Below are 27,347 nucleotides of genomic sequence, written 5' to 3' on the forward strand. Positions count from 1 at the left end.
AGAACAAATATGAAACTAGGCAGTATGATTTAAACACCTGCTCTTAAGTGGGATAATACGCCACCTACATAGGGAACTATTCTGGGTGTAAAACTTGGTTTTTATCCCTTATAAACTTAAAAATCACAAATGCTTCTGTTTGCTCAAAAAGACTTATTTTACAAGTTTTATAACAGAAGGTATTTGTTTGGGTTTTCAATATCTTGATTTGTCAAAAAAATGGAATGCCAAGTTGGTAATCTGGGGTGTATGACCTTATAAATGCAAGTGATGAACTCTGTTGTAAACAAATATTCTAAAGATTAATTTTGAAAGTAATAAGACTAAGTGGAGTATAGTGCAGTGCAGTATAATACATGTTCCAATAGGATTATTTTTAATGTCTTAATGTCATATAAATGAATACTTGTGGGTTGGGATAAAATTTATAGTGACAGTGTTGATACATCACTAGAAAAGCTCTTAATAGCCACTTTGGTAGCTCAGACACTAAAACTGGAATGATTCAGAGAAAATAAGTATGGCCCTTACACAAGGAAGACATGCAAAGTCATAAAGCAATCTGTACATTTTAAAAGAAACTAGACAGTGAAACCAAATGAAACTTGACTGGCCCTTGGTAAAGGAAGAAGGAAAGGAAAAGGAAGGAAAGAGTATGCATGTGGACCTGTGGAGAAATCTGATCATGGAGTGTGTATTAGATATTAGGGAATTACTGACTCTCAGGTGTGATACTAGTATTATGGTCATGTAGGTGAATGTTCTTATTCTTAGAAAACACATGCGTAAGTATTCAGGGGTTAAGAGCATGATATCTTTTAACTTTCAAAGGGCTCACCCAAAAAATGTGTTTAATACATGTGTATGTATGTATAAAAAGAAAACTACAAATGCTAATTGTTGAACCTGGGTAACAGTGCATGGGAATTCACGTTTTCTATGGATTTGAAATTTCTCAAGTTAAAAAGTTGGGGAAAAGCATGAGGCTTTTAAGTAACTTTGTTCTATGAAATAGAGAGTTAAAACATATTTCTAAATAGACATGTTGCTTATTATACTGTGATCTTAAATTTGTTCAACCAGGTTAACAAATATAAGTTTATATCTACTTCATATTCGTGCCGACAAGTTTATATATTCACACTGGGGACACATCAAAAACTGGCAAATCAGTAAGTGGCAAAATAAGCACAGTAACTGGAGATACAGAGTTGAAAATGGTTGCTGCTGGGGAGCAAGGAACCCTTGATGGGGGAAAGGCTGGGGTGTGAGGGACGTGTAGTGGCAGAGAATAGAGAACAGCTGTCTTTCTGTGCCTTTCTGTGTACCTTATAAAAACTATTTCATTCCTCAAATTATATAACTCTATTTTTAAAAATCCAATTATAAGAACTTTACTTTGTGTTCTTGCTCTTACAGATCCCTTCGTTTCTTCTTATTTCTTGCTGTTTTAATGCTTTACTTAATATTAGAAGAAATAAAATAAAGTTGACTACCAAGGAACATTGAAAGCCTATTACATATATACACACACGCACACACACACACACACACACACACACACACACGTATAGCTTTGCTTCTCGCCAGTCACAAATCTATTATTGGCAAGAATTTTCATGTTTTCCCCTCATGTAAGTATAATCTCAGAGAGGAAAAATAAACCCCAAATTGTAAAATGTTATGCCATGTTTATATATGGAAAAAATTAACAATTAGTAGTCTTAAAGATGGCACCTAATAAGAGAAAAGCACATAAACGTAGTCTACTAAATATTCAAAACTCTCATTTCAGTGTTTGAAATGGTGAAATTCTGACTGTATAGGGAACAAAATGTTTCTGTCAAAGTTCAATCAGTTTGTAGTTGGCTGAAATGTGACTAATTATTTAACAGGATGCTGCTGTATTTAACTTTAAAAGTGGCAAAAACAAATCTGTTCAGAGTAACAAGTTTGTAAAAGTTCTCCTTCAAAGAACAGAAGAGCCAGTAATTAATAAAGACAAGTGTTCAGATTTATTTGGAAATTCACAGTTTCTAATGGCACTACAGCTCCGTAGTTACATATTGAAAGTCTTCTTTCCACAACCCTGGATGCTGCACACAGATGGTGTAACTTCCCGCTCTACCTCTGCTCTCATCTGGACCTCTTTTCAATGGGTTTCTATACAATCAGGCCCTCTTGCTCTGAATGGCTAATTGTACAGATTGGAAAAAATTTTAAATCATCTAAAACATACTGTTAACCTGAAGCAGCAACTTAAACAAAAGAGGCTTTAAATAAGTCACATTACAACCAATACCCCCAGAAAGGTATTAGACAAGTTTAAAAACAGTTATTACTAAAAGTGCTCAATAACAAATCTTGCAACACAAAACGGTCAATTCTCTCCCTTTCAAAAAGAAACTTTCCACTTTCACTCATTACTGTACAAACACATACTTAAGAAATGATTTGATTCAAATACAGTCACTGCCAATTATTTTTAAAGAAAAAAGACGAAGACAAACCCATTGACATCACACATGTATATCTCTGCACATTTGTAGCCAGTACAAAGCAAACATCAAGGAATAATAATCCCTTTAGACTTGACCAATTAGACAAGGCTTGACAAACTCACTAGCTGGTTCTGTGCATATATACATAGGCAGTGATTATGAGACCTGGACTCATTTGACAAACCTTTGAATTTTCCATTTGTAAGAGAAAACAGTGATCTGAAAGTTGGGAGGATTAGTGCTTATTGTGAATGTTGAAAATGTAATGTAGCTAAAGAAAACCCTTAAAAGTGGCTAAATGTGTTTAAAAGGTGAGTTTATAAAACAATTATTTGCAAGTACTAGTTATTTTCAAGAAAAGATCCTGTCGTTTTTTTCTTCCCCTTCTCATTGAATTAGTAACCAAAGAAAACTAGTGTGAATAAGTTAAATGAAAATAACATCAAAAGCATCACCACTTACCTAAAAGAACAGATGTAAAAATTCCATCAAGTGTCTGTTTCAAGTGAGTTTGCTAAACAGAGGTCTAGTTGGCCAAGTCTTTAGGATCTTTACACTGTCTTTACTGATCTTTACTGAACTCCAGGCGCAGATCACATTAAAGCCTTGTAGTGTTTGCAGCTTCAAAAAACTAACAAAGTTATAAAAGAAATCAAATGACAGGAAAAGTTCTCCCTCCTCTTCCAGTGGCATTATAAATAGACAAAAGGCACATAAATATGGGAAGGTGCAAGAAGTAGGAACAAAGCTAAAGGAAGAGGTTTAGGCTTTCATTCCTATCCCACCCAAGGAACTGGGCTTCCGAATTACTTTTGTCCCAGTAATTAATCTGTGAAAAAAATCTTTATAAAATGTCTACCATTGTCCTTGTAGGAAGTGATCAGCCTTGTAAAACTGCAGCTCACTAACCAAGATTGACACAATCCCACCTACTTTTTAAAAAGGCAGGAATCATAATTTCTGAATACTTTTCCCAGTAATATTTTCTCCCTCCCCCAAACCCTTCAAATACCACAGACTGTTCTTCAAAGAACAACAACAAAAGTCTCCAGTATGAAAAGTTCGATTAATTTTAAATATGTCCCGAGACTGCTGTAACACCAAGTGTTCCCACGGTGATCTCTTTGTTTCCTTTGATTATGTCATGCAGGCTTGGCAATGATCCTGACTTAGTCTGTATGAGAGCTTTTATCAATTTTCCTTGGTCTTGGACTTTAGACCGCCTTCGTTTCAAAGCCCTCTTCTCAGTTTTTGTCTTTTGGGACTGTCCATTGCACAGACTTGTGCAAGCTGAAATGCCACAAAAATAAGACTCTTCTGACTGTGATGAAGTTTCTGAGCTTCCTTCAGACGGAGGACCCTTATAAGAAGAGTGATAAACTTCTCCCATATTAGAAAAATCTCTCTGGTTCGTAAAAGGCTTTCTTCCTTTTATGTCGCCATTGGCTATAGGGTGCAATGGATGTGCTGGCTTTATGGTCTCAATTTTTTCAGTTTTGTACTTGCAGCGTTTCTTCTATAACACAAGGAAAAGAAAGGGTAGGAATTAGACCTCCAATAGTTACCTAACCAAATTCAGAGAGCTGAGCTACTGGAGTAAAGTGCCCTCTCCTGGTGGAAAGTAAAAGAGTATTATAAATAGCAAGACATACTGTTATGTTCTTTACAGATACCATAATTACCTTTTCATTTTGTAAATACTACTCAGTCAAACTCTTATCTGCCACCTGTGAATATAGATTAGGGGGCGATAACTAAAATCTGAATGCCTATTATGTGCCAGACATCATTCTAGTTGCTTTCATGTGTATCTTACTTGCTAACCCTGAAAGGTGAGTATCAATATTTTGTCCCTGGTTACCAAATGAAAACACCAAGGTTCACAGGTTTAATTCCCTCCCCAAGTTACAAGGTAGTATGTGGTGAAGTTAGGATTGAATCCTAGGCTATTTCAATCCTAACTTCGCCACATACTACCTTGTAACTTGGGCCAAGTTACAAGATAGTTAAGTTCTAATGGCCAAGTCCTTTCACCTGGAGACAATTACCTCTAATCAAAATGAGGACAACTTACTTTAAGAGGCAAAATGGAAAAAGCACACACTTTATAACCAAAAAAGCCTAAGTACAGTCTGATTTTTGCCACCTATTTAATGAGTCATTTAAAGAAGATACAAACTCTGAGTTTCAGTGTTCTCACTTAAAAAATGGGAGAGTATCGTCTTCAGGTTGATGTGAGGATTACAGGAATAGCACACACACTGAGTCATTCTTTATTATCAGTGCATGTCAGACAATCAGCCAGGGGTCAGCAAGTTTTTTCTGTAAAAGCCAGATAGTAAATATTTTAGGCTTTTCAGGTCACATACCCTCTCTCTGCATATTCTTTTTTATTTTACAACTCTTTAAAAATGGCTTCAGGCCCCTATAAAACAGGCCACAGGCCATATATAGCCTATGGGTCATAGTTTGCTGACCCCTGTAAACATTTACATCATTATCATGATTGAAAATAAACAGTAAGTTTAAGGACCACTTAGAGGTTATATTAAAACTTTCAACCTATTTCTTCATCTACACCCACATAACACACCAATATACTTAAAAGGAAACAAAACATTACCTTTTTTTCTGGAGAGAACTTGAGGGGTTCTACAATGTACAGATCATTTGGGTCTACTATAAGTAAGAAAAAAAGCAGACATAAAATGTAGATCATACTATGATTAAATACTATAAATATTATCCCTTTATGATTATTAACAGAACCAATGAATTTTTATATATATATATATATATATATATCATATATTTATACACTTGAAATTAGTAAGCCAAAAGCAATAAATTAGGAGAGGGCACCATTCTTATTTTGGGCTTCACTGATCATCATCAAATAAGTTAAGTTTTTAACTTACTGTGTTGGCTATCAGCTATCAGCCAACATAGTAAGGATCCTTGTTTGGGCCAGCTCTACCCTCTTATATGTAATGAGAAAAATCACATTCCAGGTAAGCTAATACCAAACCTATAGATCATCTGAATATTTTTCCAGAAGACTATACTGTGTTGCAAATATGGGTTAACTGTGCAACAAGCAGTTGTGACTGTATGAAAGCCAGTTAAAGGAACATACAAAAAGAGATCTAAGAAGTTTTTTCTAATTGTTTATTACTATGATTTATTGCGATCAAAACTATGATTTATTGTGATCAAAACTATGAACTCCAAAATCTTAAAATAGCTTGAATATGCAGTATCAGCGATCAAGCAATAATGAATGAACACTCTGGCATGGTGAGTAAATTAGAAATACTGGCCTTAGGTTGCTGAAATTTCATTACTTTAAGCACATTCACGACAGCTCTATGCCACCCCCATCCTGACAAGATAAATACGCATATAAAAGAGGCACTCTGAGACTTCAGTCCTATTCAGCCCACTAAAAGTAGATGATTTATAGTCTGATGTAGGCAGAAGTTTATAAGTAGCAAACTCATTATAAAAGTTCATGTACCAGAAATCTACTAATAACATGATTCAATGAATTATAATTTTTTACATTGTCTTAGAAATTTGTTGAGAAAGTCATCAAATATATAAAAGTATCCAAAGATTCCTTTAAATAGTCATTTCTATCAGATTACTAATCTCATTCAAATTGCTTTTTTAAAAAACATGACGTGTACTTCTAGGAATGGTTGTTAATGGTTTTCAGATCAACCTCAAGCAATTAAATGAATTTTAAAAAAAAATCACTAACAGCACTGAAGGGCTGTCCAGACTAAGTAAGTAATTCCAGGCCACAATTGAAGGAAAAAGTAGGAACCCAGACAGTCAAGTGGAACACAGAAGTCATTTCTGTCCTGAGAGCTTGCTGCCACTGCCCAGCATCACATATTACTAGCCTGGGAAAGGTCAAAATTCAAAGCACTATTTTAACTGAATGCATATTGCTTTCACACGTCGTGAAGTTGAAAAATTAAGTCAAACCATCATAAGTTGGGGACCACCTGTACATTATACTCCCCTTTCAACAAAAAATTATAAGGCATTTAAAACGGGGCAAACACAGTTTGAAAAGACTAAACGTGCATTAGAACCAGAGTTAGATATGGAAGGAATGCTTAAATTATTAGAACAGGAATTTTTAAAAACCATGATTAATCTAAGGATTTAAGTGGAAAAAAGTAGACAACATCCAAGAACAGATAGATAATGTAAGCAGAAACATTCTAAAAAGGAATTAAAAAGAAATGCTAGAGATCAAACACAGTAACAGAAATGAAGAATGCTTCTGATGGGTTCATTAGTAGACTGAACACAGCTGAGCAAAGAATAACTGAGGCTGAGGATATGATAATAGAAATTTCCAAAACTAAAAAGTAAAGAGAAAAACGAATTTTAAAAAATGAACAGAATACCCAAAAACCGCGGGACAACTACAAAAGGTGTAACATATGAGTAATGAGAATACAGAAAGACAAGAGTAGGATAATGGAACAGAAGGAATATTGTAAGTAATAATGACAGAATTTCCCCAAATTAATGTCTGACAGTAACCACAGATCCAGGAAACTCAGAATACCAAGAAAGACAAATGCCAAAATTACTACACCCAGGCATTTCATATACAAATTTCAAAAATATCAAAGATGCAAGCTAAAATTGCGAATTGTTGCCAATAGACCTGCTTTTGCAAGAAATGTTAAAAGTAGTTCTTCAGAAAGGAAAATAATACAGGTCAGAAACTCCGATCTGCATAAAAAAAGGAAGAGTATCAGGGAACGAGTAAGTGAAGGTAAGATAAAAACTTTTCTTAATCCATAACATAACAACTTGTTCAAAACAATAATAGCAACAATGTATTTGGGTATGCTTATGTAACTATACATGCTTATATAGAAGTAAAAAGAATGACAAATTATATAAGGGATTGAAGGGAGGAATTAGGAATATTTTGTTATTATAAAATATTCATACTACCTGCAAAGTAGTATAGTGTGATTTGAAAGGGGACTTGTGGGACTTTCCTGGTGGCGCAGTGGTTAAGAATCCACCTGCCAATGCAGGGGACATGCGTTCAAACCCTGGTCTGGAAAGATCCCACCTGCCATGGAGCAACTGAGCCCAAGCGCCATATCTACTGAGCCCGCGTGCTGCAACTACTGAAGCCCGCGTGCCTAGAGCCGGTGCTCTGCAACAAGAGAAGCCACCGCAATGAGAAGCCCGTGCACTGCAATGAAGAGCAGCCCCCGCTTGCTGCAACTAGACAAAGCCTGTGCACAGCCACAAAAGATCCCACGTGCCACAACTAAGACCCAATGCAGCCATAAATAAATAAATATTCTTTTAAAAAGACTCCATGTAAAATAGGTTGTCAAGAGTGAAATAGATATCTACATGAAATAAGATATCTGCAACATTTAACCAACTAACAATTAGAATCCAAATCTTAAAAATAACTATAAACCAGTATGAAAGAGAGAAACAACCCAGTAAAAGAACAGGCAAAAACCTTTAATGCCCAGGAAAGTCAAATGAATAAACGGCATAAGTAAAAATGCTCAGCCCCACTAGTAATCAGGTAATGCAAATTACAATTGCAATGAGGTTAAACACTTTAAAATTTGACAATTCTAAGTGTGTGCTGGTAAAAACATAGAATAATGGGAATTCTCATGGTACTGGTGGAAGGATAAACTGATATGACCACTTTGGAAAAGTTTGCCATTATCTTATAACTTGTAGATAAGCATACCCTACAATCCAGCAATTTTACATCTAGGTAATATTCTTAGAGAAACTCATGCAACTATGTGCTGGTATACAAACAAAGGGAATGTTTACAGCAGCATTATCTGTAATAGCCCCAAACTGTAAACAACACAGTACAATGGATAACTACATTGTGATTTAGTCAGTTACTGAAATACTATACAATATTGAAAATGAAGTATAATCATGTATATGAACCTCACAAATAGAATGCTGAAAGAAAGGCAAAAAAGTATATATGGTATGATTCCATTTATCAAAAGCTCAAAACCAGGTAAAAATCAAATTATATTGTTGAGGAATCCAAACATTGATGGTAAAACTATTAAGAAAATGAAGAATATGACTATTTCAAAAGTCAAGGTAGCTATCTCTACAGGAGCAATGCCAAAAGTGCTGGCCTTGTTCTATTTCTTGATCTGGGTGTTAGTTACACAGGTGTTCACTTTATAATTACTTTGCATGTTGTACATTTCAGTTTTGTGCACTTTTTTGTATTTCACTTATAATAAAAATGTCTTACAAAAATCAAAACAATTTTGGTCCACCTGGCTGGTCAACAAAAGTGAGAGACGTAAATCAAATTATAAACTACAAAACACTGATGAAAGAAATTAAAGAAGGTACAAAAAAACGGAAAGACATCTCACATTCATGACTGGAGAACTTCATACTGTCAAGATGTCCATACTACCAAAACGATCTATAGATTAAGCATAATCCCTATCAAAATCCTAATAGCATTCTTTTGCTGAAATGCATCCTAAAATTCATATCAAATCCCAAGTGATCTTAAATAGGCAAAACAATTTTTAAAAAATAAAAACAGAGGACTCACACTGCCTGATTTCAAAACACATCACAAAGTTACAGTAATCAAAACAGTGTGGTACTGGTATAAAGAGACATACAGACCAATGGAATAAAAAAAAAAGAGCCCAGGAATAAATCCTCTCACAAATGGTAAAATAATCTTCAACAAGGGTGGCAAGACCACTCAATGGGGAATGAACAGTCTCTTCAACAAACAGTGCTGGGAAAACTGGATATCTATATGCAAAAGAATGAAGTTGAACCCTTATCTTACATCATATACAAAAATTAACTGAAAATGGATTAAGAACCTAAACATAAAACCTAAAACTATAAAATTCCTAGAAGAAAACACAGAAGGAAAACTTCATGACATTGGCCTTGGTAATGATTTCTTGGATGTGACATTTAAAGTATAAGCAACAAAAGCAAAAATAGACAAATGGGACTATATCAAACTTAAAAAAATTTTGTCCATCAAAGGACACAATCAACAGAGTGAAAACGCAACCTACAAAATGGGAGAATATAGCTGCAAATCATATATCTGATAAGGGATTGATATCCAGAATATATAGAACTCTTACAATTAAAAAATAACCTGATTTAAAAATGAGCAAAGGACTTGAATAGACATTTCTTCATAGATGATTTATAAATGGCCAACAAGCACATGAAAAGATGCTCAACATCACTAATCATCAGAGAAACACAAATCAAAAGCAAAATGAGATATCACCTCACATACATTAGGATGGCTACTATCAAAATAGAAAACAAGTACTGGTGAGGATGTGGAGAAATCTGGAACCATTGTGCACTGTTGGTGGAACTGTAAAATGGTGCAACCACTATGACAAACACTGTAAAGTTTCTTCAAAAAATAGAACTACCATATGATCCAGCAATCCCATTTGAGTACATAGTTGACCCTTGAACAACGTGGATTTGAACTGCATGAGTCAACTTAAACGTGGATTTTTTTCAACAGTAAATACTACAGTACTACACAATATGTGGTTGGCTGAATCTGCGGATCCAGAACCTTAGATACGGAGGAACCATGGATATGGAGGGTCAACTATAAATTATACATGGATTTTCAACTGCGCAGAGACTCAGTGCCCCTAACTCCAGCACTGTTCAAGGGTCAACTATATATCCAGAAGAACTGAAAGCAAGGTCTTAAAGATTTATTTGCACACTCATGTTCACAGCAATATTATTTCACAATAGCCAAGAGGTAGAAGCAACCCAAATGCCCATCAACAGATGAATAAACAAAACATGATTATATCTGTACAACAGAATATTATTCAGTCTTAAAAAAGAAGAAAATCCTGTCACATGCTACAACATGGATGAAACTTGAGGACACTAAGCTAAACGAAATAAGCCAGTCAGAGAAAGACAACTCATATAAGAGGAATCATATTATTTATCAAAATATTCAAATTCACAGAAACAGAAAAAACAACGAAGGTTACCAGGGGCTGGGAGGAGAGGAAAAAAGGGATTGGTTTAATGGATATAGAGTTTCAGATTTACAAAATGGAAAAGTTCTGGAGATCTGTTTCACATCATTGTGAATATACTTAACATTACTGAACTATACACTTAAAAAGTAAATTTTTAAGAGCAAATTAAATTTCAAGATGGTAAATTTTACATGTCTTTTACTACAGTAAGAAAACAAAATAAGACATGGACCCTTCTCACTGAGCTTAGAATTAAAAATAAGGCCAGTACAGGATGGCTAAAATCAAAGTAGACTATAATAAATGCCTTAAGAAGAGATTTAATTCAAACAGGAGAAGAAATAAATGAATTAACAAACAGTGGAATCAGAATTAAAGCCAGCTTCCTGCCTACTGTACTCAACTTTTTTAACTGTAAAGATGAACCAAGATGACACAGTTGTTTAAAACAGAAGTAATTCTATTCTCAGGTACAAAAGGCTATTCTATCTGGCTTTGAAGAGTGACATAGAGAAAAGAAATAGTAAAATAGGATTTCAACTAATTTGAAATGAGACTAGAAATGCTGAGAAGGAAAAACATCTCAACATATTTCCTAATCACATGAACACAGCTCAAATAAGTAATGCACATACACCCACCACAACGGCTAAAAGACCAACAATACTAAATGTTAATAGGGATATGGAACAAATGGAACTCTCAAAAAGAGCTGATGGGAGGGCAAATTCATACAACACTCTGCAAAACTGTGTGGCAGTATTTACTAAGGTGGCATATACACAATCTTATGATCCAGCAATCCCATTTCTAGGTATATATCCAACAGATGTGTGTTCATGTGTTCGCCAAAAGATATGTAATAGCCTCAAACTGAAATAATCCAATGTAAATGAATAATGTATGTTTGTATAATGGGATACTATACAGGAATAAGAGTAAACAAACTACAACTATACTCAATGACATGGTGAATCTCACAATATCAAAGTATGTAGTGGCTATACTGAGAGGGGATGGGCAGTGTAGAGCACAAGGAAGTTTCTGGGGTGCTAGATAATGTTCTGCTTCTTAATCGGGGTGTTCGTCACACAGGTATGTTCAGTTTGTGAAAATCCACCAAGCTTCACATACGATAAGTACACTTTCCTGTACAAGTTACACTTCATTTAAAAAACTCAGTTATAAAAAGACACATCAGCCAAAAGAAGAAAAAAAGAGAAAGAAAAAGGCAGGAACTAGGATGAAATTTACTAGTCGTAAGTAAACACACATGTAATGGATTAAGTCTGTAAAGTTTTGTGATAACAGTAAACCAGAGAATCTCAGGAATGATTGCTTAAATGATTGAATCAATTGAAAGATGCTGCTCAGTTACTAAATCCTAAAGAAAGAGAATCCAATGATTAAGAAAGCACTAGTTGAAATATATCATTAATTTGGTTATTTTAATATTGCTATAAAGATAAGTCTCTCAATAAGCACTAATTACAGTACTAATTATAAAAAGTACTAATACAGGAGAACAACCACTCAGTACACACCCATTCATTTAAATTTAAGTATTCATTAAGTGTTAAGACAATGGAATACTATTATAGACCCTGGGCTATGAAAAAGAGAAAGACCTGATTTATTTTTCGGAAAGTGCCTCACAGACCTAAACTAGAGACAAAAGGGGTCCTACCTGTACAGGAAGAGAAGGCAGATAAGCACAGGATACTATGGGAGCACATTCAGGTTTTCCATATCTGCTGAACTTTCTCAAACACCCCTTTCTAAAAAGAAATACTTCTAAACAGGAGCATGTGCAAATAAGGCTACCAATGGCTAATTTCACTAAGCCCCCCACCCCACCCTCTGGGCTTTTAGGAACAAAGATAGATTTAAAGTGTGGAAACGGTAAAGTGGCTTTGACACCGCACAAACAAAGGCTACTTATACCCACTGTTCTGTTGCAGATGGTCTCGAACACAACATTGACATGCTTCTGCTAGAAGGAAGCTAGATTCACATTTCTATACACATAGTACATATCCACAAAAATCTACCTTCTTTCCCAGTTAATTGTAGAGACTTGGATCTGATAAGTGGGAATGAAGTTCTCCTTTTCAAACTCATATCATCATAGGAAGAGAAACACCTAACATTAAGAAAAAACAACATTGGGCACAATGAGTAAAATACATGTAATTTACTCTGTAGTTGGGGCTAGACAGACGCTAGAGAACTGTACATACCACATAGGACTAACCTCTAAAGTAACACTCCAGTTATTGATAACACATGTAAAAAAAATTTAAGGATCATTCTCTAAAAGGTGTTGTATTAGAATACCTATTCTCCTCCTCCCCCTTTAAATTCCACATTGAAGCATCTTTCACAACCATTTCAAGGGTTTTTATACACTTACTATCAGTGTTTTCTCTATTAGAGTCTATAGAACCTTCCAGGCATGCACAGGACCATCTCACTAGTTCCAATGATGTTTTTAACATTTTGGTTTCAAGATAATCATACGGGGAAAGAAATTATCTCAGTATCCTTTATTTGCTCAAATTTCTCAAAGGTATAAGAGGAACTGGACTTCCCTGGCGGTCCTGTGGTTAAGACACCGTGCTTCCAATACAAGGGGCACGGGTTCGATCCCTGGTCGGGGAAGTAAGATCCCACATGCTGCGCAGAGTGGCCAAAAAATAAAAAATAAAAATAAGAGGAAAACTGAAATATAATGCTGCCTTACCTTTTAGGGCTTGGATACTGGTTACTTTTAGGAAGTTTTGAAATATAATCTCCATCAAATTGAGAAGTGTTTCGACAACGCTGCATACAAAGCATCAGTCCCAAGATAACACAGAGAACCAAAGATATGACAAGATAGCTTTGTCGATCTGAAACCTGAGATGAGAAGAGGGCTTAATAATAATAATAATTTGAAAACCATATTAGAAAAAAATACAATGGGATCTAAAGTTCAAAGGACAAATCATTTTAAACATTTTTTTTCAGAGTGCTTCAAAACTGTAAATGCAGGGCATGCTCTTTGAAAATGTACTACAAAGGCAATGTTTTACTTTTTCTCCCCCCTCCATTCTTTAAAAATTTTCAAACCTATGGAAAAGTTTTTAAAATAGTATAATACAATTAATATAATATAATATGACTTTCACCAATCATTAACATGTTCTTCAATCATTATTTGCCACATATGTTCCATTTTTTCATTTGTACTATCTTCTCCTTGGTAAGAAAAAAAAAAAAATCACGCTCTTACCTATCTTTCCCACCTTATAAAACTAAACCACTAATTGCCCAGTGATTTAAGCCTGGGGATCACCCTAAATTCCTCATGTCCCACATCCAATCTTTCAGCAAGGCATGTCTTTCTACCTCTAAAATGTATCCTGAATTCAGCAACTTCACAATGTTCTCCACTTCTAAAATCCTAGTCCAAGCCAACATCACCTCACCCAGGCTACTGCAATTGCCTCTTTAATTGGTTTCCTCCCCACTTCCACTCTTGCTGGTCTCTAAGAGGCAATTCTCTATAGAGCAACAAACAGGGAGTTTCTCAAAGTGTTTTCAATGAGATGATCCATGTTACTTCTTTACTGAATACTTTCAATGACTTGCAGTGATTAGAATAAAATTCAAACTCTGTATTGCCTACAAAGGCCTACATGACCAGGTCTCTGCCAATTTCCTAAACTCATTTCTTACCCTTACTTCTCTCATTCACTCTGCTCCAGCCACACCAGCTTTCTTTCTGACCCCAAACACATTACACTGTTTCTAGTCACAGGCCTTTGCCCTACTTCTGCTAACAAGTTTGTTCTGACCCCAGGCTCTGTGTGGATGCTAACTCCTCTTGAGCACTCAGTTCTAATGCCACCTCCTCAGGCAAGCCTTCCAACATCACCGTAGCTAAAGCAGCAACACTTAAAGCACCACCAGTCCACACACACAAGTTTCACTCTCTACCCCACTGTCTGTCATATATATTTACTGTATGTATTCCCTAGCCCTGTGGGGCTAGTGACTCTTCACTGCTGTATGCCTCAACCTAGAACTGTACAGCTCATGCTTCACACACACCGGTAGCTCAATAAATACTGCTTAAATCAATGAAAAATTTGTTTCATTAAGCAATTAATAAGCCTATTTGAACTGAAAATGAAGTACATATTGCAACTACCAATGGTTTACAAAAGGCTTAACAGAATTGCTTTATAACTGTAATTTAGACCTAAACTATGAAAGCCGTGTTTTCCAAAAGTTTATGATAATTAATATATTTCCAAAACTTTAAAATGCCATATTCTGGTGTTCTGAAAAAGTTCTTTATAAATGACAATCTTCTTCGATTAAAGTTCTTAGATACGAAGCCTGCCTTTATGACACCATTTCCTACAATACCATCAATAACAATTACCTCATGTTTTAATTCTGCTACTGTTGTTGACAAATTTGAAACAAGCTGTGTCATGTTGGTCAGTTGTGCCTGTAGCAACTGGATGGCTTCAGTTTGCCGCTGATCCTATAATAAAGGAGGAAATAAATATTATTTTCCTTTGTGTTTCATGTGTACTTTAACTGCATTATAAATTCAAGTAAAAAATCTGGAAAAACTGTTAAATTCCTCAGGGCGGGGGGGGGGGGACATATTAATAGGAAGCTCTTAATGAATGAATACTGTAAACTTGGACCAGAAATTAAAAAAAAAAAAACATAAACCACTTCAAGAATCTAAGACTATTCAACCTTCCTCCCCTGCCCTGAGCCAAAAAAAACAAAAGCCAAAAACCAAAAAACCTTTCACCATTCACTGCTACCATGTAGAATATTGTCTAACAGATGCTAAGAAACTGCTTTTCAAGTTAATATGGGCTCCATATGTATAAACCAGTATATAACCAGCTATACGCAGAATAGTCACTTTGTCAAGCATGCTTTTTTTTTTTTAAACCAAAGCAGTCAATACAAAGACATGTTGAAAAATTTTTGAAGAATGTTTCTGGATATCAAGCAGGCTCATACCAAGAAGGTTTTAAAAGTTCTATTTCACAGCATATTAGGATGGAACTTAGGATGTCACATAGTCAAAAAACTACAACAGATCCTCTAGTCAACCAGTGAAAAGAAATTCATCAAAAACACCCATCTTTCCAGCTCTGAATTTTAGAAACTTTTATAATCAACAGACATGTCTTTATTTAAAATATCGCATGCATATTTTAGAGACTTATGCAACATACTCATGGTCATGAACCTACGTTAGGTAGACTGTACTGAAAATTTCAACTAACTAGTGAATTTAGGAAGAAGGAAAAGAGGGCAGAAAGAAGTCAAGGAAATCTAACACTCTAATTTAGGACCCTCTATGAAATAGCTACATAACCCTTTATTATTCTAAACCTAAGTTTTTCAAACTTAGATTTAAGTAATCTTTAAGTCTCCACTGTGTATATGGGGTTGAGTAGGCGGATGTATAAAACTGTAACAAGAAGTTTCACTTACTTCCCTCACTGTGATCCACTGTGGTACTTTCTATCCTACTTCATATTTTTAAAATGCTGAATGTGATTCATTAAACTGTTTCTTTTGACTCACTTTTGACAAACACTGAGAAATTCTAGACAGTTTTAAAAGATAAGTTATTACAGTTATTAAATTGGTTAACACTTCTAATCAAGATTTACTTCCAATAGTGTTAATGATACACAAGATTATTTAAAAGTACTTAAACAAGTCTTTAATAAAGCATAGATGTTAAATATAAAGAGAAAATACAGAGGGAAAATGTTAATGAAGAACTAAATAAATACTGTGTTCATGGGTCAGAGGGCTTAATACTATTAACATGTGAATTCTCCAAATTGATCTCTAAGTTCAACACAAACCCCATCAAGATCCAAACAGGTTTTTGTTTGTTTGTTTGTTTTTGGTAGCAACTGACAAGCTGATTCTAAAATCTGTATTAGTCAAATCCAGATTAGCCAAAACAATTTTGGACAAGTGCAAAGTTGAAGGATTCACTCTACCTGATTTCAAGAGTTCCTATAAAGCTACAGTAATCACAACAGTGCAGTATAAGCAAAAAGACAGATACAGATGAACAAAACAGAAGAGAATTCCAGAAACAAATCCACATGTATATGGTGAATTGATTTTCATCAAAAGCGCAAAGGAAATCCAGTGGAGAAAAGATAGTCCTTTCCACAAATGATGCTGGAAGAAAGGAATATTCATGTTTCTCAATCCCCTCCCTCACAAAAAAGGAACTTTGATCTATACTCTGTGACACGTAAAATTAAAATGGATCATAAACCAAATGTAAAACTAAAACTATGCAAATTCTAAAAGAAAACAGAGGAAAACAATCTTTGTGACTTTGGGTTAGGCAAAGAGAAAACAGGTAAATTGGGCTTCAACAAATTAAATTCAGCTCTTCAAAAGATATGTTTAAGAGAATGACAAAACAAGTAATGGACTGGGAGAAAATACTTGCAAAGCCTGTCTCTGATAAAGGACTCATACTAAGAATATGTAAACAACTTTCAAACCTCAATTTCAGAAAGAAAAAAAAAGAGGGGTGGGGAAAAACTGTGTGTAGAACCACAATTATAACATGTCACAAACTGGGAGTAAGATGCAACTAAACTCTGCAACCTGAGGCCTCCTCACCTCACCTCACCTTCCCTTAGTCCCAAATAACCTTTTAGAAAAGTTAAATATAAAATTTCTTCATGATGGTAACACACTATAAAAACTTATTAATGAATATCACATTTAATGCTGCAATACTGAACTCAATCCCTTAAAATCAACAAGACAGGGGAATGGCCACTATCAGTCCTATTGCATCACTGTACAGCTCTAGGCAAGAGATAAGAGGAAAAAGGAAGAAAAAAAAAAGGTATAAGGATTAAAAAGAAATAGAGCTGTTTATTTGCAACCAATAAAACTGTCTACACAGAAAACCACAAATGATTTTAGAGTTTAACAAAGTTGCCAAAAAGTCCACTGCACTTCTACACACATACACATACATACAAAGCTTGAAATGTAATACAAATAATGCTCAAGAAAATTTTCTCTTGAGCAGATACTGATGCTAACAGCTAGAAAACATCACATTACAGCTTAATCATCAGCTATCAGGGAAAAAGTGAACCAACATTACTTATCCTTCTTACCAGAGAGATCCTACAAAATTCAATGGAAATTTATATAAAAATTAAATAAGATATGAAGATGACCAACCTGCTCCTCTGCTATTCTTGAAGTATTCTGAAGTTTTACTATTGTCATATTGAAAGCCTTTTGCATTTCTTCCATTTGTTTTCGGTACCTATGGAGTAAGAATTGATTTAAATTGATTTTAATTTCTTATTTATTAATTTATTACTGGAAACACACTTCTGATTTCAATATATAAGATAAATCCGTATTTCTGAAAATGACTCTTACTGAACCCTGTGCGATACAGGAAAACTTACAAAGGTAAAATAAAGAGGTCCCTTGAGGTATTTGCTACCTCAACATCAATTCTATGTTCCTCACTGCTATAAAAGATTTACTAGTCGCATATATAGTCAATAATTTATGACAAAGGACCCATGAATATACAGTGGGGAAAGGACAGTCACTCCAATAAATGGTGCTGGGAAAACTGAACAGCCACATGCAACAAAATGAAACTGGACCCCTATCTTATACCATACACAAAAATTAACTCAAAATGTATTAAAGACTTGAACATAAAACCTGAAACAACAGAACTCCTAAAAGAAAACACAGGCGGTAAGCTCCTTGACATGAGTCTTGGAAATGTTTTTTGGATTTAACACCAAAAGCAAAGGCAATAAATGCAAAAAAAAAACAAGTGGGACTACATCAAACTGAAAAACTTCTTACAAAGCAAAAGAAACCATCAACTTAATGAAAAGGCTACCTAGAGGCCTGCGCTCTAGAGCCCACGCACCACAACTACTGAAGCCCGCACGCTCTAGGGCCCGCGTGCTTGCAACTACTGAGCCCGCACACCTAGAGCCCGTGCTCCGCAACAAGAGAAGCCACTGCAACGAGAAGCCCCGCACCGCAACAAGAGTAGCCCTGCTCACCACAACTAGAGCAAGCCCGCGTGAAGCAACAAAGACCCAATGCAGCCAAAAATAAATAAAACATTAAAAAAAGAAAATTGGCAGAGAATCTCAACAGACATTTTTCCAAAGAAAACAGATAGATGACTAACAGGTAATAGATGAAAAGATGCTCAACATCATTAATCATCAGGGACATGCAAATCAAAATCACAATGAGTTATCACCTCACATCTGTTAAAATTGCTATTATCAAAAAGAGAAAAAATAACATGTTGTTGAGGATACAGAGAAAAGGGAACCCTTGTACACTGTTGGTGGGAACGTAAATTGGTGCAGCCACTATGAAAAACAGTATGGAGGTTTCTCAAAAAATCAAAAATAGAACTGCCATATGATTTAGCAATTCCACTTTTGAGTATTTATCTGAAGGAAAAAAACACTAACTTGAAAAGATATCTGTACCCCCATGTTCAATGCAGCATTATATACAATAGTCATGACCTGGAAGCAAACTAAGTATCCATCAATAGAAGAATAGATAAAGAAAATGTGGTATGTGTATACCAAGGAATATTATTCAGCCATAAAAAAGAAGGAAGTCTTGCCATTTGCAACAACATGGTTGGACCTTGAGGGCATTATGCTAAGTGAAATAAGTTAGACAGAGAAGGACGAATATCATATGATCTCACTTACATGTGGAATCTAAATAAAAGGAAAAAAAATCTTGAACTCATAGATACAGAGAACAGATTGGTGATTGCCAAGGTGGGGGTGGGCAAAACTGATGAAGCGGGTCAAAAGGTAAAACTTTAAATGAATAAGTAACAGGAATATAATGTACAGCATGTTGACTATAGTTGATAATATTGGATCGTATATTTGAAAGTTGCTAACAGAGTAGATCTTAAAATTTCTTACCACAAGGAAAAAAGAAAAGTTGTATGTGGTGATAATATTAACCAGACTTATTGTGGTAATCATTTAGCAATATATACAAATATCAAATCATTATGTTATATGCCTGAAACTAATACAATATTATATGTCAATTACATCTCAATTAAAGAAAGATTTATTAGTGATTTCTGTGGTTCCTTTAGTGGGGCAAATAGGTTGGGGGTGGGGAGAGGCAAGAACAGGTATGATGTAGGCATGCACACACACCCACAGAAAATTTGCCAATAAATTATATGTATGAATTAAGAAGAAACCCCTTTTAGGATATAACGATGACCGTAGTGACATTTCATCAGCAGCATTTTAATTTAAGAAGATTATGAAAAGGTAGCATTTCAGAAATTCTGGGCATTGAGTGCCTAGGTGGTTACAAAATGTTGGAAAAGCCCTAAGGACGCTGGATACTTAAGGAATAAAAAAAAAAAGTAAATAGGCTTAAAAAGTGGAAAACTGTGCCTGAGATCTTCATCACTGCATAAGCAAACTGGCATGGCCTCTGGCATTTTTCTAATCTTCACTTATTTAAACTCTTAAAAAATATCTGGTCATGTTCCACATAGAGCTTTAAAGTCTATAGACTAATTTTTCCCATGAGTGCTCTGGGAATGAAACAGCAAAAGTGGCTGAAGTTAAGCAACAGAAGAAAGGAGAAACTGATTATAGATAATTCAAACTTGTTATCAGCCTAATAATAGTCACTTAGTAATACTTCCAGAAAAGGAAATCAATTCTTAAGATCACTGATCAACATCCAAATAACTTTCTTTCTCTCTCCAGCTAAAATGGTGCTTATTACTGTTATACCATGAGATAATTAAATCCTCTCCTTCTCTAGTCACAGATTATACTTTGCTACTTAACTCACTGTGCAAAGTGTATTGTGCTAATTCATAATAAAGCTTACCTTTGGCTAAGTTCCTCCAGATAGCGACCACTGAGAGACATGTTAACTTCTAAGGCTTTAATACGGTTATTAAGTCTCATAAACACTGATTCCTTTTGGTTTGATCCATGTATAAGATTTCCATTAGCATATCCTAGATCTGAAGAATTTTGTAATTCAGCATAAAAATCTGTAGCTGTCCTCTGTAACCCTCTTAAAAGGGCATCTTCTGGAGACTGTTCTTCCTCTTTTGCTTCAGGTAATGAAGAAGAATCCACAACAGGAGTCAAAATTTGCTTTGGTGTGTCAGCTATGTTCATTTTGGCTTCCCCGTCTTCACTGTCTGGCACAATAGCTGTGTTTACAGGTGACACTATTGTTTCGGATAGCTTTGTGATAATTTGCATGGAGTCTTCTTTTACAATATTATCCATTACTTCATCAAGTTTTTTTGTTTCATAGATCACAGTTGGTTTCTCTATAGAACTAAAACTGTCAGACCTTTTTTCTGTTTCATTATCAACCTCAACAGAACTCTCTTGGGGAATCACTTGTGATGGTGTACGCCCTGCCTCATATTTAATAGGCTCAGATACTTCTATTTTAGATAATGAATTGATTTCTGGAGTAACATCTAAGAGAAGAGACTGAGAAAGAGTTTGAGGATGGCTTGGTTCAAGTTCAATTGCATCTAAAGTGTGATTAATCAAACCTCCCTGGTGCACACTACTTAAGTCACCTAGAACAACAGTTTCAGCTTTCTTTTCTTTACTCTTACTGTCTGGTTCTCCAGCTGGAGGTTGCAATACTGAAACATCTACTGATTCTTCAGGAAGTACTAATGGTGATTGAGCTGACACAAGATACTCTTTTTCTTTACTCACAGCAGTTCTGCTGCGTTGCCGATAATGAGCAACTCTAACTGAACACCATTTATATATGTATTCCGAAAAACTAGAAATACAACAAATTGTGGTCAGTTCACTGCAAAATATTTGTGTCTCTGACTCAAACCAAGGTGACGTTTCATCCTCTTGTTCACCACTACCCAGAAGGGTCACTGTAGAAGGACTTGCCTCCTCTTCCTCTTCTTGAACTAGTTGTACAATGGGACCCTCTTTTGTAGTATCTGGTGATGATGGCTCTGTGTCATGTACAAGTCCTTCAGTAGTTACAAACCTAGAAATACATATCCATAATTATGTTTAAGGAAAATAAATGTATCATACATAAGGTAAAAGGAACGCTGGAAATACAGAAAACACTCAATTTACTTTGGATGAATTATTTCCCTTCAAATCACTTTCATTATAAAAACAGTATTACTCAGAAATGGTAACAGAAAGATAATTTATCAAGTGAACAGCCAGATAATTCAAATCACCATATTTACCAAATCAAATTTTTCTTTAAACTCTGTTTAAGAGTTGTTTGTATGTGAATATTTCCATTTACTGAAAGTTTCATGTAACTTTCCTCCCCTAAATATTCACCAATATTACAAGCCTCATCACCCCTTATATCAGAAATTGAGCTACCCAGAGCTAGTCCCAGAGCTAGAACTAGAAGGCAGGACTCTTATTATGAATGCACTTTGTGCTGGAATATCCTACTTTCAAAAGGCAATTACTGTTGACCCTTGAACAGTGCATGGGGAGTTAGAATTGTCGGCCTCCATGCAGTATAACTTAGTCAGCCCTCTATATCCACAGTTCCTCTATATCCACGATTCCTCATCCACAGATTCAACCAACCAAAATCATCTGTACTGTATTTCATTAGTATTTACTAATGAAAAAATGCCATGTATAAGTGGATCCGTGCAGTTCAAACCCATGGTATTCAAGGGTCAACTGCAGATTTCTCAGAGATTATTTCTCTATGGATGATTTGAGGAATTTCAACATGGCATCACACACACACACACACACACAAACAATTATCTGCAAAGGGAGAAGAAACATATCTCCACTCCCCCCAGATAATCTCAGTATCACCTTGGCTAACTTTCAATTGTTGAAAGCTAAATACTTAACCATTTTAATGAAAATCCTGACTAATAATAAACTAGTAGTGCCACTAACCCAGTCCTATCTTTGGGCTCTGGAGTATGTGTGTAGGGTAGGGAGAGTGAGAAATGGAGCAGGTGGGAACAGTGTTATAAATTATAATATCTGTGGTCCCTTCCAAGATAAAGATAATGAATTTCCGGGTGCAGCCCTTGCAGCACCAAAGGTATAATTTGAGAAAACAAAGTAATTTCAAAACCAAAAAAAACCCCTTCATATGCAAATTTTCCTACTGTGAAACACTACTAAGAATGCCAGGAAATGTCTTCAAACAAAGCCTAATATCAAAATAGCAAAAGTAGGAATAAAAAAGACAATATCTAAAAGCAGGACTTTCATCTTGTTGATAATAAAATAGTAAATGGACTAAACTAAAACATAATTAGGCTATGCTTCCCTAAATAGATGATATAGATACAGATATCAATATATAGTCACTATACAACATTTCTTACATACTCAGGTGGTATACTGCTTATTATCTACCAAATAAATTATAACAGTAAAAAGGAGGAATGTCTGAAGAAGGGGAGGGAAAGAAACTAAACTGAATTAATTTGGTAAAAATTAAGTTATATAACATATATATATATATATATACACCCTAATCAGAGTTACACTTTAAAAAACTCAAACCTGGGAAAAGAAAGTAAGTCATCTTTTCATAACTTTAAAAGTGATACCCTATCATGGATTCTTTTATTTTCTTCAGAGGACTGCAATATAACCATCAAAAAGAATTTAAGACAAACATACATGAAGAAACATTAAGTAAAGAAACAAACAAGTATGCAAGAATATCTATTAAAAAACTCTAATATAGAAAAGTAAAAACTGCTACATTAGCCTGATGTGATACCTTTCAACAAATATTCATACATATGTATGAGGGGTGAATGTGTATAGGTATATATGTGCCTATGTGTGTAAAATGAAATTAATTTCATTTAGTTTTGAAAAATAAGACATACTATTGATATATGTTATTAACTAAAGAATTCAGTTACAAAAACCGGTCAGCTCCACATAACTAGAAACACCAAGAATCTCTATCCCAAAGAGATTTCTTAGGACCTTCTAGGAATCAATAGCACATAATGCTATATATTTCACTCTGATCACCCAATAAATATCTTTAGTCACTTTCAGGATTAATACAGGAAAATACAAATTTGACACTGTGCACTTCAAAGCACAAAAATCTCATTTTTTAATTAAGATAGTACTTAGGAATTACAGCTTGAAGCACACCCACTGGAGGTTTCATTAGTTATAACCCTGAACTAACTGCTTCTTGTTCAAATATCTTATCCCATTAAGTAGAGTTCCTCTGAGAGAAAGGGCTGTCAAAGTTTACAGGGAGTATATCCAATGAAATATATGGAAGTTACATTTGTAATAACTATATCCAAATTATCCCAATTATTGTCCCAATAACCCAAATCATTAATGAGCCTATCTATTATAGATCAGAAGTTGAGGTACCGACAAACCTTAATCACCTCTGGTATAAAGGGCCAAATGAGGTTATTTCATATGTTACCTACATATATACATCCCTGCCCAAAGTGCCCACTGCACCCTGGGAAAAGACCTATATCATTCGATTTCAGAAACTGAACACTGTAAGAGTATGCTGTGTGGCAAACAAATCATTTAAAAATCACTGCTCTAAGTATTTCAGGTACCCTTTTTAGCTTTCTAGGCATAGCATAGATACTTAATCAATGCTTTTAAATTTGAACTTAATAAAAACAGGTCTTTAATATTTGTCCTCAAACTTATACCTGCAGAGTTAGGTTAATTATGTGCAACAAGGAAAAGATTAAGTATTGTAAATAATAAAAGTAACACATAAAATCAAAACAACAAACATTTGGTCTGGAGTGAAGTGAATTCCCAGTACCCAAAAAGCAACTCAAAGATGTTTTAAGTGGCTGTGGAATATCTGTCCCATGATCCAGAGCTTTCTATAGATAATCATTTCCCACAAGTTACAAGTACCTTTTTATGTACAAATATACTTAGCTTTCCATCTTAATAGAACTCTAATATCACAATATAACTTACTCATGTGATGGAACAGGAGTTGAAACAGGAGCTGATTCAGGCATTTTAGGTGCAGTTGTGGCAGTGGCATTCTCAGATATACTTTTATTTCCTATTTTAAGAAAGATGCCCATATTGAGTTTAATTTTAAAAAGCTATACCATGAAAATATTTCACTATAACAAATAAAGGACTTTAGTTTCTCGAGGGAGAAGAAAAAAAGTCAAATACGTTTACTACTGCAGACTTTGTGGGTTTTTTTCATAAAGTTCTTTTGGAAAGAAAAAATCGTAGAACGTCACAACTACAAGTAGTGCATATTCTTTCTCAGCTTCTCAGATAATTAAAGCAAGTAAGATGACTACGAAATTTGTGTAATCTTACATGATTAATAAGACACCTGAGTTACTAAAAGAATGAGAAGAAATGGGTCATTTTAAGTTTGCACTTGGAACTAAATTTTTTTTATTGAAGTATATTTGACATACAATATTATATTCATTTCATGTGTACAACACAGTGATTTGACATTTGTATACATTGCAAAATGATCACCACAATAAGTCTAGTTACCATCTGTCACCATATTGTACTTCCCATGTTGTACATTACAACCCCATGACTTACTTATTTTATAACTGGGACGAAGTATTTTTGAAAACAAAAAAGGCAAGATTGTTTCCCGTTGCTAATAATATTCTTATCTGACATTCTTTAAGGAAATAATTGCTTTCTTAATTGAATAGCTGTTTGATAAATAAAAGCATACTTGAAGTACCTCTAGAGCACCAAAACCTCAGGAAAGAGATAAGGGATAAAATCATTACTTCTAGAGCAGGGAAGAATCAAAAAACAAATTCATGATTTTATATAGACAGGATCCTATTTATTAAAGAGAACTTGTGAAATTCAAATAAGCAATGAATAATAGAAGACTGCTAAGTTCCTTTGAATGGTTTCTATATTTCTAAATGAAAAATCAAATTGCTTGGCTTATTAATTAATTTTACTAACTAGGACAATCCCTGGAGTATCATATATTTAAAAGACCCATAAAATGATTAGGTACCTTCTGTCAGGTCTTCAGTTTTTGCTCCCAGAATATTAGCGGCAATATTCACCATATTTAGAATGGCATCTAAAACAAAATTCAATCAGAGAAAAATACCAATACACCTAAATATTTTCATAAAACTCAATATCAGATAGTCAAAAACCATTTGTAATGGTCTTTTTTCATTTTTTGGACTAATTACCTTTTTGCTTGCCTTACTATGTAAGTCCAATATAGGACACAAATTTCAGGCAAAAAGTATTACGCATAAATCTGAATTTTTATGTTCAGAAGGATTTTAAAATTTAATTATACTTTTTTGTAAAACTTCCCCAAACCTTTTAGCAAACACTACCTTCAGCATATTATAAAATTCAAGTATAATTCAACATATAGCCTGTACTGAGATAGGAAAGAAATGTGACAACCAAAATTTGTATTTTATAGAAAAGTCTTTTTTTCTTTAGAAAGGGGTTTTACAGTTTAAATCAAAAACAAGAAAGCCTGAAGAAATAAAAGTTTTTCCTAAACATGTGACTATCATAGGTAAAAATAAATGAAATGGGAAGATTATTATCCAAAGGGCAGCAGAAAGACTTTATTTTCAACTAAAATATCTAGGTAATACGCTTAAATCCAAAATGATACTGCATAGGATCATGTATTTGATGACTTTTAACAATGTTTTATGGCCAATAAATGACATAAATTCTTTCGTGAACTGGATGAGTATGGGCAAGGGAAGATGAATTGAAAGTCAAAGACATAAAACTTAGCTGGCTGGGAACAGAAGACTTCCTTCTAGTAATATAATGTAATTTCAAGGGAAATTAACTTCCAACTCCAATCTAATCTCTGAAATTCTATTAGAAGTTAATTCACCAGGTATTTATCCTATTAAAATACTAAGATCTGGCAGGGGCTACATATTAAGCCTCATCAGTTTTTTCCATTTTAGTTTCCTTTCCTAAAAGAGATCCATAGAGTTTTCATCACACTTTCATGAAAACCATAGATGTGAGAAGTACAAAAGGATCTAAAGAAGTAAAAGCTAGCACATCAGGAAGGCTGGGAACAAGCCAAGCACTGTCACCTGGCACTGATACTGTAAAGATATGCTTTATGGCAGGTAAAAATAGTATATTTTAGACTTTTAAAAGTGATATCTGGTAGACAGTTATTAATTTTAATCTTTACATTAACTATGATTCTATATTCTGAAAGACAATAAGCAGTGGTACTTTGTTTCCAATCATCAGTTTGACACACAAAAGCTTTATATTTGCTTTTTAAATATCTAGGATTACAGGTCAACCTTGCCCTTTGACCTGGCAAACTGTTAAACAGAGAAGCAGTCTTGGATCTTAGGCTAAAGAGATGCCTCAGCATGAGATAAAAACAGGAATGGAAACTCTATTTTCTTACAAACCAAGATAAAGTAGCAAAGGAAACTCTGTTATTTCCTCATAAATACAATTTTAATGTCACCCAATACTGCAATAGTACTATGTGATCCTCTACTTAGCCTGACAGTTGAAGTTCAGTCAAAACTGATGGCTTGGGCTTCCCTGGTGGCGCAGTGGTTGAGAGTCTGCCTGCCGATGCAGGGGACACGGGTTCGTGCCCCGGTCCGGGAAGATCCCACATGCCGCGGAGT

The 27,347-nt window shown here is 34.7% G+C and overlaps 1 protein-coding gene and 1 non-coding gene across 6 annotated transcripts in view; one reads left to right on the plus strand and one right to left on the minus strand.

Annotated features, from left to right (window-relative positions):
• Nucleotides 1-467: 467 nt before the first annotated feature.
• On the plus strand, nucleotides 468-572 carry LOC115863146 (U6 spliceosomal RNA). Its single transcript, XR_004043401.1, has one exon. It is a non-coding gene; the product is annotated as a U6 spliceosomal RNA (small nuclear RNA).
• Nucleotides 573-1,992: 1,420 nt separating this feature from the next.
• The window catches only part of SUCO (SUN domain containing ossification factor), a 76,237-nt gene continuing 50,882 nt past the window's right edge, over nucleotides 1,993-27,347 (minus strand). For 4 of the 5 annotated variants that reach the window (XM_070043944.1, XM_070043937.1, XM_070043942.1 and 1 more), the window contains 9 exons: nucleotides 25,706-25,774; nucleotides 24,658-24,748; nucleotides 20,540-21,697; nucleotides 17,834-17,921; nucleotides 15,003-15,107; nucleotides 13,314-13,468; nucleotides 12,622-12,713; nucleotides 5,125-5,180; nucleotides 1,993-4,017 (listed from right to left, as the gene is read on the minus strand). In XM_070043944.1, coding sequence (XP_069900045.1) covers nucleotides 3,574-4,017; nucleotides 5,125-5,180; nucleotides 12,622-12,713; nucleotides 13,314-13,468; nucleotides 15,003-15,107; nucleotides 17,834-17,921; nucleotides 20,540-21,697; nucleotides 24,658-24,748; nucleotides 25,706-25,774 — 2,258 coding nt within the window. In that variant the 3' untranslated portion in view covers nucleotides 1,993-3,573. The remainder of the gene's footprint in view (nucleotides 4,018-5,124; nucleotides 5,181-12,621; nucleotides 12,714-13,313; nucleotides 13,469-15,002; nucleotides 15,108-17,833; nucleotides 17,922-20,539; nucleotides 21,698-24,657; nucleotides 24,749-25,705; nucleotides 25,775-27,347) is intronic. The other variant, XM_030875460.2, reaches the window with a different exon arrangement.

Source organism: Globicephala melas, chromosome 1 (assembly GCF_963455315.2).
Source record: "Globicephala melas chromosome 1, mGloMel1.2, whole genome shotgun sequence".
Taxonomy (NCBI): domain Eukaryota; kingdom Metazoa; phylum Chordata; class Mammalia; order Artiodactyla; family Delphinidae; genus Globicephala; species Globicephala melas.